Raw genomic sequence first — 13,606 nt, forward strand, 5'->3', positions numbered from 1 at the left:
AACCGGTTGATGCCATCATTTATGCTCCTTATGCAACTCCACCTAAAGTGATCAGCATATTCTTCTATGCCTTTCTCCGTCATGTGCTTATCTAGCTTCCCTTGAATGCATTTAATGAATATTCACTTCAACAACTACTTGCAGTAGCAGGTTCCACATTCTTATCATTCTTTGGATTGCCCATTGGATTACTTGGTGTCTATCTTATCTTTGTGGCCTCTAATTTTGGTGAAATTTACCAATATTTCTTACTTTCAGTAGATACATTGTCTAGGTTCGGGATAGGGGTGAAAAGGGACTGGTGAGTTGGACACCACAGGGATCCATTGGCATGGAGAGAAGCATTCCTGCTCCTCCTGGTTCACAAGCAGTGCTGTAAAGATACTTGCGTGATGAATTTGGCCTTTCACACCTCCCTTTAGCTGCTGGATTTCCCAAGGTACAAAAACTAAAAGTTATGATAAATTGGAGGCACGCAATCTCTAAAATGTTTTAGTGTCAGTCACCTCCTGAAAGCAGGTTGGTCACCCGCCCCCACACACTTCATCCATTAAAATCAGAAGTTGGGGGGTTGCCCATTTTAAAATAGATTTTTTTAAGTCCTAACCATGCTGGGGGGTTAAAATTACTAACCTTCCTGGATGAAGTCACTGTACTGGTGCTGATCCATTACTGTTAAATTATTACCAAATCCACTGGCAAGATCTTTGAAGAGTATCTTAATTAACACAGCATTGTGTTATAAAGTTATAGTGCAATCCATTGTTATCAGTAAGTGTGATTTGAATTAGCACTGTAAAAACCTCAAATAAAATTTAACGGATAAAAATGTTACCTCAACGACTATAAATCCTTGATCACAGGATGAATTACAACTAATTTACAGGAAATATATTCTAATTCTATTACAGCAGGAAACAGTACAGCACTGCAATGTCCTCATTATATTATGAAATTGCAATATGCCCAAGTTCCCTTGTATCTACATTTTCCCCCAATATTAGTTTACATTCCAATGTAAGAGCTTATTTATTCTATTGTCACTAATACACTACAGAAAATACCATACTTAAGTTAATATGCTTGTAATTATTCACCTCAAATTGCTCTCATTGCTACCAGCGACAATGTAGTCTACTTCGGACAATTCAAAGCTTTTTTTTTTTGCAACAGTGCCCAGTGAAACCAGTAGCTGCTGGGAAAACAATTACTTGATGCTCTGCCCAAGTTATTCTTTCAGTGATGAATGTGTTTTGCAAAAGATGTTTTTTTCTTTTGCACATTGTTAATGTGAACTGAGTCTAGATTGAAACCAGCCAAAGGTTATATTTTTGGTACCCAATTCTCCCTTTTTTTTTTTCATACTTTGTATGGACAATGTCACTTGTCTAGTACTTTAACTAAATGGCCATTATTCATGTATAAGTTTGGACACGAAGACAAAGAAATTGGATCACCAGCACAAGCTGAAGGATCCAACGTGGTGTGGGGCATGCCCATTGCCCATGCAGATCAGGAAACCACACACGGATTTCAGGCCCATTCCTGAAATTGGTTGGCACCTGATCAGTTTTCTTAGGCACAGCACCCAAACTAGGAGGCAAAAAAGGCAAGTAAAACCTTACCTGAATGTGGAGTGAGAAGGAACCCTAGATTTTCCCAACTGTATTACTGACAGTAACCCAGTTAATTTTAAATGGGTAACCATCAGTGCTATGAACAGATAAACTAACCCAAAGTGCAGTAGGATATTTCTACTAACTTTGGAAATGGCCAGATGGACCACAAGAAGCTCCCCAATCCCGTATATTCCTGACACTATACATGATTAGTGAAACCACATGTACACTTGTGTGTCTAGATATGGCCATTTACAAAAATATATGAAAACAATGTAAATTACTTTTTCTCATTTATATCTTCTCCTAATGAACCCAGGAATGCAGTAAAAGATTAAAAAGTAAAAGATTAAAAAGCAAATGATTGTAAAGAACTATCAAAGTAGAGTATGTGTCTTCTCCAAAGATTCCTGCTCCACTTCACTACTCTGTGGTGCTCCAACTAATAACTGAGAAAAAGGGAGTGCCAGTGTGAAGCAGGCCTGAGATCAAACTCACAACCTCTCTCGATGGGAATCAATTACATGAGCTATGGACCACATTCAAATGAGAAGTATTGGTTGTGAAAAAGTAAAGATGAAAAAGCACAAATAGAGGTAAATGGATATGATCTAATTGCTATTATAGAAACGTGGCTACAGGATGGCCAAGACTGGGAACTGAATATTCAAGGATATTTGACATTTAGGAAGGACAGGCAAAAGGAAAAAAGCAGGTGGTGTTGTACTGATCCCATCCCTTCTTATCAGTGCATTAGTAAGGCAGGATCTCAGATCGGAAGAACAAAATGTGGAATCTGTTTGGGTGGAGCTAAGAAACAGCAAGGGCAGTAAATATTGGAAGGAATTGTTTATAGGCCACAAAACAGTAGTAGTAGTGTGAGGCATAGTATTAATCAGGAGATTAGAGAAGTATGTAGCATGGGTTACACAGCAATCATGGGTGAGTTCAATCTGCACATAGACTGGGTAAACCTAAGTGAGCACGAATGCTGTGGAGGATGAGTTTCTTGAGTGTTAGGGATGGTTTTCTAGAGCAGTATATTGAGAAACTGACGGGAGAACAGGCTATTTTAGATATAGTATTATGTAATGAGAAAGGGCTAATTAATAATCTTGTTATGGTCACTCATCCCTAAAGGTTCTTTTACATGATAGAATTTTACATTATGTTTGAAAGTGAGATAGTTAAAGTTAAATTTGAACAAAGGAAATTATGAATATATGAGGGGTGAATTGGCAGAGATGGATTGGGAAAATACATTAAAAGGTATGACAGTACATAGGCAATGGATCGTCTTTAAAGAAATATTACATTGTTTATATCAACTATACATTCCTTCAAGGCACAAAAACCCCAAAAGTAAAGGCAGTCAATTGTGGATAACAAAGGAAGTTAAGGATTGTATAAGATTAAAAGAAAAGTTGCCAGAAACAATAGTAAACCTGAGGATTGGGAGGATTTTAGAATACGAAGAGGACCAAGAAACTGATAAAGAAAACGAGAATAGAATATGAGTGTAAGCTAGCAAAAAACATAATACGGACTGTAAAAGCTTCTACAGGTATGTAAAAAGGAAACCTTTGGTTAAGACAAATGTGGGTCCATTACAGGCAGAGTCAGGAAAATTTATAATGGGGAATAGAGTAATAGCTGAGAAGCTAAATGACGACTTTGTATGTCTTCACTGAGGACAATACAAGAAATCTCCCAGAATTAGAGATCCAAGGGATTAGGGAGAATGAAGAATTGAAGGAAATTAGAATTAGTAAGAAGGTTGTATTGGAGAAATTAATGGGGCTGAAGGTTGATGAGTTCCCAGGATCCGATATTCTACATCGGAGAGTGTTGAAAGAGATAGCTATGGAGATAGTGAATGCATTGGGGATCATCTTCCAAAATTCTATATATTCTGGAATGGTTCCTGCAGATTGGAAGGTAGCAAATGTCACCCCACTATTTAAGGGAGGGAGAGAGAAAAAACAGGGAATTAAAAACCTGTTAGCCTTACATCAGTAGCACAGAAAATGCCAGAAACTATTCTAAAGGATGTGATAAATGGACACTTGGATAATAATGATCTGATTGGGCAAATTTAACATGGATTTATGAATGGGAAATCATGTTTGATGAACCTGTTGGAGTTTTTTGAGGATATTACTGCCAGAATTGAAAAAGGTGAACGTAGTATACTTGGCTTTTCAGAAGGCTTTTGACAAAGGCCCCCACAGGAGATTGGATAGCAAAATTAAAGCACAGTGGATAGGAGGTAATAAACTGGCATGATTTCAGGATTGGTTAACAGGCAGAAAACAGAGAGTCGGAATAAATGGGTCATTGTCGCGTTGGCAGACTGTGACTAGTGGGGTACTGCAGGAATCAGTACTCAGGCCCCTGCTGTTCACAACATATATCAATGATTTGGATGTGGGGACCAAATGTAATATTTCCAAGTTCACTGATGACACAAAACTAGGTGGGAATGTGTATTGTGACAATGCAGCAAAGCACCTTCAAGGGGATTTGGACAGACTTCTTAGTGGGCAAGAACGTGGCAGATGGAATATAATGTGGAAAAATGTGAAGTTATCCACTTTGGTAGGAGGAACAGATGTGCAGAGTATTTCTTAAATGGTAAGAGATTAGAAAGTCTAGATGTACAAAAAGGTACCTGGGTGTTCTTGTCAATAAGTCACTGAAAGCTAACATGCAGGTGCAGCAAGCAATTAAGGCGGCTATTGGTCTATTAGCCTTTATCACAAGAGGATTTGAGTACAGGAGTAGTGAAATCTTGCTTCAATTGTATAGAACCTTGGTAGACCACACCTGGAGTACTGTGTGCATTTCTGATCCCCTTACCTTAGGAAGGATATTATTGCCAAAGAGGGAGTGCAATGAAGGTTCACCAGACTTATTCCCGGGATGGCGGGTCTGTCCTATCGAGAGAGACTGGGGAAACTGGGCCTGTATTCTCTAGAGTTTTGAAGAATGAGAGATGATCTCATTGAAACCTACAAGTTACTTAAAGGGGATAGACAAGGTAGATGCAGGCAAGATGTTTCCCATGGTTGGGGAGTCTAGAACTAGGAGACAAAATTTCAAAATAAGAGGGCAGCCACTTAGGACAGAGAGGAGGAGAAATTTCTTTACTCAGAGGGTTGTGAATCTTTGGAATTCTCTACCCCAGAGGGCTGTGGAAGCTCAGTCATTGAGTATGTTTAAAGCACAGATTTCTAAATACCAATGAAATAAAAGGGATATGGGGAAAACGGTGGGAAAAAAGCATTGAAGGGGATGATCAACCATGATCATATTGAATAGCAGAGCAGGCTCGATGGGCTGATTGGCCTACTCCTGCTCCTATGTTCCTAGATGCTGTCACAACATTTTAATTTCCTCCATTTCATGACTTGAATTATCAAATTACCTCAAAACTATTAGTACTAACCTGCTGTACTTCAGCTGCTGTACTTCTGAACAGTTCAATGTACCGCTTCCCCAACATATCCTTGTGTTTCTTGAGTGCATTTTGGGCATACTCCTCACAGGCAAATAATACAAAAGCATCACCTGTTGGTCTCCCATCAGGATATTTGACAAAAAGGATTCCTTCTTTTCCACCAGTAACTGGACAGTTTGATCCAAAAAATGTCAAGACTTCCTCTGCTGTGGCCACAAATGGAAGGCCACGCATACGAATAATAACCTGATTCTCCTTCGATAAGAACTGAGCTACTTCATTCGAGGTACCTAGAAAAGGTACAATATTATGAGTATACCATGTAATAGATAAAATAATAAACTCATATGTCTCCTCATTATATGTCATTATCCATCAATGTAATTTCAAGGCCTTTGAATTTAATTTGAGATGCTATTTCTTAACTATCATAAAAAAAGACAATGCTGGAAATACTCAGCAGGTGTGGCAGCATCTGGAGAGGAGGACAGCGAGGAGGACAGAGAAAAAAAAAAGAGGGAGACAGGGAGAGTTAAGGTTCACCAGATTTCTGTTTCTCCCCCCACAGATGCTGCCACACCTGCCAAGTATTTGCAGCATTTTGTATTTTAAAAATTTTAAATCACTTCAGTTTGATTCACGAATCCTATAAGCCACTTTATTGATCCATACCAGTATGAATAATTACTTGGAAGTTATTACTTAGCTTTACGTTCTCCAAAATTACTTCATCAAATAGAATTTTCTTTTTGTACAATTAAAAAGTACAAAGGGTATATTTTTAGCAAGTAATGCATTTAATAGTTAAGCAGACTACTAATAGTTTAGTAGACCGATAATCTACTAAAACTTTGCTTTTTTAATTAATATTTTCTGGATCACAATTAGCCTCAGCCTCCCCTGTTTAGGAGGGGCATAATAATTAGCTGAGGTGACCTGTGATACCGTTCCATTGGAAAGTATACACACACAACCCTAAAACCTGTGCATTTTGTTGACCGGTAGCTCAAATTCAAATAACCCAACTGAAATTTAAACCAGTACTGTCCCGAATCCGTTACAGTACTTATTATTGCATTCATTTTGACTCCCTTCCATCCAAGTATTCAATTTCTTTATTCAGATATTGTACCCATGCACTGGCTCATCTTTGACTTATACAAGATGTCAATCTTTCCCTCCATGCTATGAACTTACCTTGTTCAGTTTGGCTAATAAAATGTGCATTTCTACTTTATCGGATTGTAAAGTAATGTCAAAATGGGAGAAATATGTACTTCAATCATTATTTTACCTCCTGCAATCTTCAGAAAATCTTCCCCTGTTGCCTTGTATACCTGTAAAAACAATTTAACAATGAGAATGTTGTGCAAATTAGCTGTTGTATTAACCTACATTACAATAGTATCTATACTTCAAAAGTACTTCATTGAGTGTAAAATGCTTTGGGGTGTCCTGAGTTTGTAGATGATACATAAATGCAAGTTTTTTTCTTTTATTGATGCATAAAGATTTTAGAAATGATGAATATTGAAGTGCAAATTAACTCAGACATGCAGTGCGCTCTACTTCACTCTATTCAAAATGTATTAAATGCAAAATAGCAGAATTGAGAGCAGGAGCGTGCGCACGCGAACGAGAGAGAGAGAGCGACTCAGAGAGAGAGGACAAGCAAGCGCAACCGAGAGAGAGGGCGAGCGACAGCACAAGTGTAGAAAGCAGAGTGCAGGGGCCACTTTCTGTCCTTTTAACACCAGGGTCTAAAATACTGCTTGGATAGAGGTAAATTTGTAAGAACAGACTGCACACTCCTAACAGAGCCCACCAATTCTCACAAGATAATTGGCCCATCTTATTTCTTGCATTCAGATCACCACCCCATTGCAGCATCTTTCTTAAATAATACCAAAGTTTCTGCCTCCACTTCTCTATCTAGAAGTCAATTCTATGTGTTGATCACTCTGTGAAGAATAATTTCTTGATATCGATCTAGTTTGTGACCCATTATTCTAGTCTCAATTGAAAGTAATATTCTTTATTTACCTTTACCATATCCTTAACTACCTTATATGACCTGATATGATCTCCACCCAGCTACTTGCTTCCTTTCTGTGATGCAAAAAAAAAAAATCGACATCGAGTTTTTTTTCCTCAGTGAGCAGAACTGGACACAGTACTCAAGATGGGCGGCACAATGGTTAGCACCGCAGCCTCACAGCTCCAGCGACCTGGGTTCAATTCTGGGTACTGCCTGTGTGGAGTTTGCAAGTTCTCCCTGTGTCTGCATGGGTTTCCTCCGGGTGCTCCGGTTTCCTCCCACATGCCAAAGACTTGCAGGTTGATAGGTAAATTGGCCATTAGCAATTGCCCCTAGTATAGGTAGGTGGTAGGGAAATATAGGGACAGGTGGGGATGTGGTAGGAATATGGGATTAGTGTAGCTTTAGTATAAATGGGTGGTTGATGGTCGGCACAGACTCGGTGGGCCGAAGGGCCTGTTTCAGTGCTGTATCTCTAAACTAAACTAAACACAGCAAAACCTCCTCTGAATTATATTCTACTGTTTTGGCTATATAGTTCTATTGGCTGTATCGATGTTTATCACTGAGACTAGTCAGTCTTTTAGGTCTCTTTCAGCTTCATCCCTAGCTTTGCAACACCAGTTATCAAGTATAATGCTGCCCTTTTGGAAATCCATGTACACCACATCAGAAGTATTACAAGGCTAACTTGGGCTGTTACTTTCTCAAAGAAGGCAGAGGTTGGTCAGGCAGGATGCTCCCCCTTCTGAAGCCATGCTGACTGCTGTTTACTAGATTAAGTTTGTACAAATAATCCTCAAATTTATTCCTGATAACTGACTTGATTATTTTGCTAGGAATGATAGTAAGGTTAATCGATCTGCAGTTGTCTCAGCTTGGCCCCCATTCCGAATTTAAGTAATTTGGGCAAGCACTGTTATAGTCATGAACCTCTGCGGTTCAGTCCGGATGCCAAGGATGAAAATTTACCGCAGGAGCTGTTTGGACTGCCAAAATGGCAATTCATGATGTGGCCTAGGAAATCTGTGTTGGGACTACATATACACAAGTTATTGGATTTGGGCAGAGAGGAAAATTTGTTGATGAATTTTATGTGCTTGAAATAAATTCCAAGTTAAAGACACTATATAAATGCAAGCTGCTGTTGACAATTAATTAGACATATGACAAAGAATGCACAGTCTACAGAAAAACATAAACAGGTTATGGGAATTGGCCCCATAGATATGGCAAAAGCAATTCAATGCAGCTAAGTGTGAAGTGACTGATTTTAGGAAAACAAAACTATACCAAAATGATGATTTCATTAATGGAATAGGGAAACTAAGATAATGAGGCGTAAATATGGACAGATCTTTAAATGCAGGATTCCAGGTGGGAAAAGTCACAAAAATGTAAATGCTTTCTAGATTTTATACACACGACACTATTTTTTTTTTAAAAAGGGAGGGTTGATGAACCTATACAAAAGATTGCTTAGGCCACAGTTGAAGTGTGTTTTTGGACACCCAATTTAAACATAAAAGTATAGAGGTTATCTAGGGAAAAGTTGGGCCTATTAAGGACCCAAAGGGAAATCTTCATGTAGAGGCAGTGGACATAGCTAAATTATTAAATGAGTACTTTGCATCTGTCTTCACAGAGCAAGTGGATGACATGAAGGTTATACTAAAAGGAGAGGGAGTTATGCACAGGATAGTAAATCTCCTAGTCTGGGTGGAATGCATTCTAGGTGGCTGAAAGAAGCAAAAAAAAAGGTACAAATAGCAGAGACATTACTCAATCTTTCAATCCTCATTGGATACAGGAGTAGTGCAAGAGGACTGGAGGGTTGCTAATGTTACACCACTATTCAAGAAAGTGGAGAGGGATAAACCCAAAACTATAGGAATATCAGCTTATCAGTGATAGGGAAGTGATTTAAAACCCTTAAGGAACAAAATAAACTTTCATCGGTAAAGGCATGGATTAATCAAGGAGAGTCACCATAGATTTGTTAAAGGCAAACTGTGTTTGACTGAATTGATTGATGGGGTAACAGAGAAAATTGATCAAGGTAGTGTAATATTTGTTGTGTGTGTATTTGTGCGCGCGCATGTATTCAGAAGGCATTTGACAAATTGCCACACAGGAGGAGGCTTGTTAAGATGGAAGGGGGAAGTGGTGGTGTGGATGTGGAATTGACTCAGTGACAGGAAGGTTGTTTTTCAGACTGATAGGTGGTTTGCAGTGATGTTCCCCAAGGGTCAGTTTTAGGTCAATTACTCTTTGTAATTTTTATGAATGACAGAACAGCATGATAAAGTTTGCAGATGATACAAAACTTGCCAATGTAGTATGTGGAGATGAGGATTGTTGTAGACTTCAGGATACAAACATACAAATTAGGAGCAGGAGTGGGCCATTCAGTCCTTCGAGCCTGTTCCGCCATTCAATAAGTTCATGGCTGAACTGATTACTCCACATTTCCACCTACCCCCGATAACGTCCCACCCCCTTGCTTATCAAGAATCTATCTACCTCTGTCTTAAAAAAGGATGAAAGGCAGGATGGTGAAATGGACAGAAGCATGGCAGATGAAGGTCAGTGCAGAGAAGTATGAAGTGATATTCGTTGAGGGGACTAATAATGGAATGACAGTATACTATAAATGGCATGATTTTGAAAAATCTAACTTTCCCCTCAATTATTATGCAATTCTAAAAACCATTAACAATCATTTAAATTTACAATTCTATAGACTGTGCACCCACGTAAAAAAATTCTAATTTTTCACCTACACAAATGCTATCTAATTATTCAAACTTTATTTTAATATTCTAACCAGTATCTCAACTGTTTCAGCTGTCTAATATTGTCCTTATTTCCCCTCTAAAACCATTCAGCATTATTCAGACTAAATCAGTTTGTGCTAAAATTAATACTCTTCATAACTGTATATATTGACTAAAGGCATCAATAAATAGAAAATATATATTTTTATGTTGAAAATATATTTCAAAATGTAACAGCCAGAAGTAATTGTAATGGAAATATTTTGAAGATATAATTCTCATGTATGTGACAGTGCAGGAAGACTTTGGGAAATTTGAGATTTAACTGGAATACCTATGTACAATTCATAGTTTTCCCATAGCTCAGCAATCCTAGATTCGAGGAATGGATAATGGATACCTCAATATATCTGTTCCCCATGTGATGCTTGTGTCTTTGTAGTGCCAGGTTTCTGTGTTCATCATTAATGAATCTGACAAGAGCTTCTCCATTCCGTCTTCCCTGTGAATTTAGGCATAGTGCGGCACCACCCCTTTAAGTGAGAAGAAAGCCATCATTCATATCTTTAAGGGCTATAAAATAACATTTACACAAACGCCTCTACAAATTTCAGAATCTGAAGTGAATATATTTTGTTTCCAAAAAAAGTGCCCAATCTAAGCATTTAGTCAAGTGTAAAAAGTTGTTATAGTTCCAATGCATTTCATTATTAGTTATTGATTAAAAATCAATTCTCAAATTTTACAGCTATGACTTAAAATATTTTGCACTGATTAAGTGTAAATTTTAGCCTGCATAAAAAAATCTCAGTGAAAATATTCTATGTCCTTACAGTACTACTGATTTCCTCAAATAAAACCCCCTCAAAACCAGCACTGCATTAACCTAAAATTGGTATTCACACATCACACTGCAAAATAGACCATAATAAAGTATACCTCACTCATTAAAATGTACAGTTTTGAAAACTAAATCCAGTTCAGAACATTACCAGTGGGATATAAAAAGCAGTGGATTATTAGTGAACTTAATGCATTTCAAACTGAATATAAACAACTTCTGCTATAGATCTCTCTGTATAAAAGGATATTGGATATTTCCAGTTAATTACTAGACATTTATCCAACAGGGCACTTCAAAAGCATCAATAATTGTAAGAATGAAGTTCAAGCACCTTACCTTTATCAGCTGAACCTTGAGATTATATTAAAGTTTTATTGCAGACACCTATTCATAATTGTGAAGTCCTTTATTAACATAGTACTTTTATCCAGCTTGTTTTTTCCCCCCTCTACTCAATGTCAGTTAATTGTATTTTCAGTGATTGTTATACCACATTATGTGGGATTGCCAAGAGTATCATACCTCAAAGAATCTGTCAAGTTGGGGTTCAAGGAGTATCAATTGTAATGCAGAAAATCAAGCAATATTAATTTTGTGAATGGAACCTCAAGCATTATTTGCACATTTGATAGTGAATTACTGAAAATATTAAACTTCATGTCTATTTTAAACTGAGTATTAGTAGCACTTAAACCTCAACATTGGAAGTGCAAAAACTAAGGGCTTAATTCTTTACAAATATGTAATTTTTCACATTCCTGTTGAGCTAATTACAAGATAAAAATACTATAAAATGTAGAATATTCAAAATAGAATACAGGGCTTTCACCACCCACTATGGAAGCAAGTCTTACAGACCAGGAGATCTCAGGTTTGATCCTTAGTCTACACTGAGGCTTACTCTGTTCAGCCAGGACACTGGGGTAGAAGCAATTCAGCACCTTTAAGTGCAGGCTGAGTCGGGGGGAGGAAAAAATCAACCAGACTTACTGGGCTGAATTTTATCTGGGCACCGCCCTTTGAACTCAGCAGGGTGCCTGCATTCAGCAACCGCGAGGAGCCCCCGCAATATTTCGCACAAAGGCTCATTTAAATAGTGGGGGTAGAGCGCTTGCCCCCACATGGTGGCTTCCATGTCCCCGGCAACAACATCTGGCGTCACTGCGCAGGCACCATTTTTAAAGAGCTTTAAGCTCTTACAAAAAATTGTAATTTTTAAAAGGTAAAACATAATCGATTTTCATTGAACATAAAAAGTAAGTAATGAAAGGCCTTCCCTAACTCCCCAATGGTCATTTCATTGGCTGAAGTGACCATCAATTGATTTCACAAATACTCGAACTTCCCCCCCCCAATCGAACATCTGGCCTTTAACTCCTTCCCACCATTCACACAACCAATTAAATTTGTTTTCCTCACTCCTCCACCCCTCCTGCCCTGAAATTATTATTACTCTCCCCTCCCAACCGGGTTATCACCTTGGAACTCAGTGCAGAGTTCCGAAGGTGCACAAAGGCCAAATGGAGGCTGTAAAATCAGCATGGGACGGGACGGGGCGGGGGTGGGGGGGGTTGGATGAGCTATTTTGCATCTATTTAGTGGCATTTTGCATATGAAGAGGAAGGCCCTGCCACCAGGCAGCAGGGGCAGGGCGCAAGAGGTTCCCCACCCTGCCAATAATATGCAGTGGGCCCTTCTCAACGTCGCAGGTCGGGGCGGGCCTCTCCCCACAGCATTTTACCGGCCCCCGCACTGCAACCCACGGTGTCGAGGGGCCGGTAAAATTCAGCCCACTGTCTCGAATGTAAAGGTCTTACAAAGGGCACAGAGGAGGTTTACCGGCAAGTTACCAGGGATTTCAGTTATGAGGAGAGGTTGCAGCAGAGAAAGTTAAGAAATGATCTAATAGAGGTTTTCAAGATGAGAGGTTTTAATAGAGTAGATAGAGAAAAAATCTTCTCTCTGGCAAGTGGGTGAATAACAAGTCATAGATTCATTGGCAAAAGGTCCAGAGAGGAGATAAGGAGAATTTTTTCCCCACTCAGTTGTCAGGATCTGGAACACTACATGCAAAAGGTGGTGGAAACAGATTCCATACATATTGTTTAAAAAGGGAAATGGACAGGTACTTGGGGTTGAGGAACTTAACAGGGGTTCAGACAAAAAGTGGGGAGGTGGAACTAAGCACAACTGTTCTTTCAAAGACTCCAGTAGTCGTGGTCCATGTTGGAACCAATGACATCAGGGAGGAAGAGACTTGAGGTCCTGCTGAGCCAAGGAGGAAGTTAAAACGCATTTTATTCCAGATTTATTTAATTAACTGAATTTAAATGCCTCAACTACAGTGGTGGGATTTGAACTTGTGTCTCTGGATTTAGTTCAGGCCTCTGAATTACTCATCCACTCACATAACTGCTGTGCTATCAATCTGCCAAACCTACAAAAAAACACTAATTCAGCCCAGCTGGAGTATGGTGTCCAATTCTGGGCACAACACATTCGGAAGGATGTGAAGGCTTTGGAGAGAGTACAGAAGAGATTTACTACAATGGTTCCAGGGATGAGGAATTACAGTTACCTGGATAGATTGGAGAAGCTTTGGTTATTCTCCTTACAGCAGAGAAGGCCTAGAGGAGATTTGATAGAGGTGTTGAAAATCATGAATGATTCAGAGAGAGAAAATAAAGAACATATGAATTCGGAGCAGGGGTAAGCCACTTGGCCCCTTGAGCCTGCTGCGCCATTCAATAAGATCATAGCTGATTGTAACCTCGACTCCACATTCCCCTGATAAACTTTCACCCTTTGCTCATCAAGAATCTATCTACCTCTGCCTTAAAAATATTCAAAGACTCTGCTTCCACTGTC

At 38.9% G+C, this 13,606-nt stretch overlaps 1 protein-coding gene across 5 annotated transcripts in view; it reads right to left on the reverse strand.

Moving 5' to 3' along the window:
* LOC137369552 (epithelial splicing regulatory protein 1-like) overlaps positions 1-13,606 on the reverse strand; it is an 82,971-nt gene that overhangs the window by 52,849 nt on the left and 16,516 nt on the right. For all 5 annotated transcript variants that reach the window (XM_068030818.1, XM_068030817.1, XM_068030819.1 and 2 more), the window contains exons 8-10: positions 10,295-10,427; positions 6,374-6,416; positions 5,068-5,369 (exon numbers count right to left, since the gene is read on the reverse strand). In XM_068030818.1, the coding sequence (XP_067886919.1) occupies positions 5,068-5,369; positions 6,374-6,416; positions 10,295-10,427 (478 nt within the window). The remainder of the gene's footprint in view (positions 1-5,067; positions 5,370-6,373; positions 6,417-10,294; positions 10,428-13,606) is intronic.

Source organism: Heterodontus francisci, chromosome 5 (assembly GCF_036365525.1).
Source record: "Heterodontus francisci isolate sHetFra1 chromosome 5, sHetFra1.hap1, whole genome shotgun sequence".
Classification (NCBI taxonomy): domain Eukaryota; kingdom Metazoa; phylum Chordata; class Chondrichthyes; order Heterodontiformes; family Heterodontidae; genus Heterodontus; species Heterodontus francisci.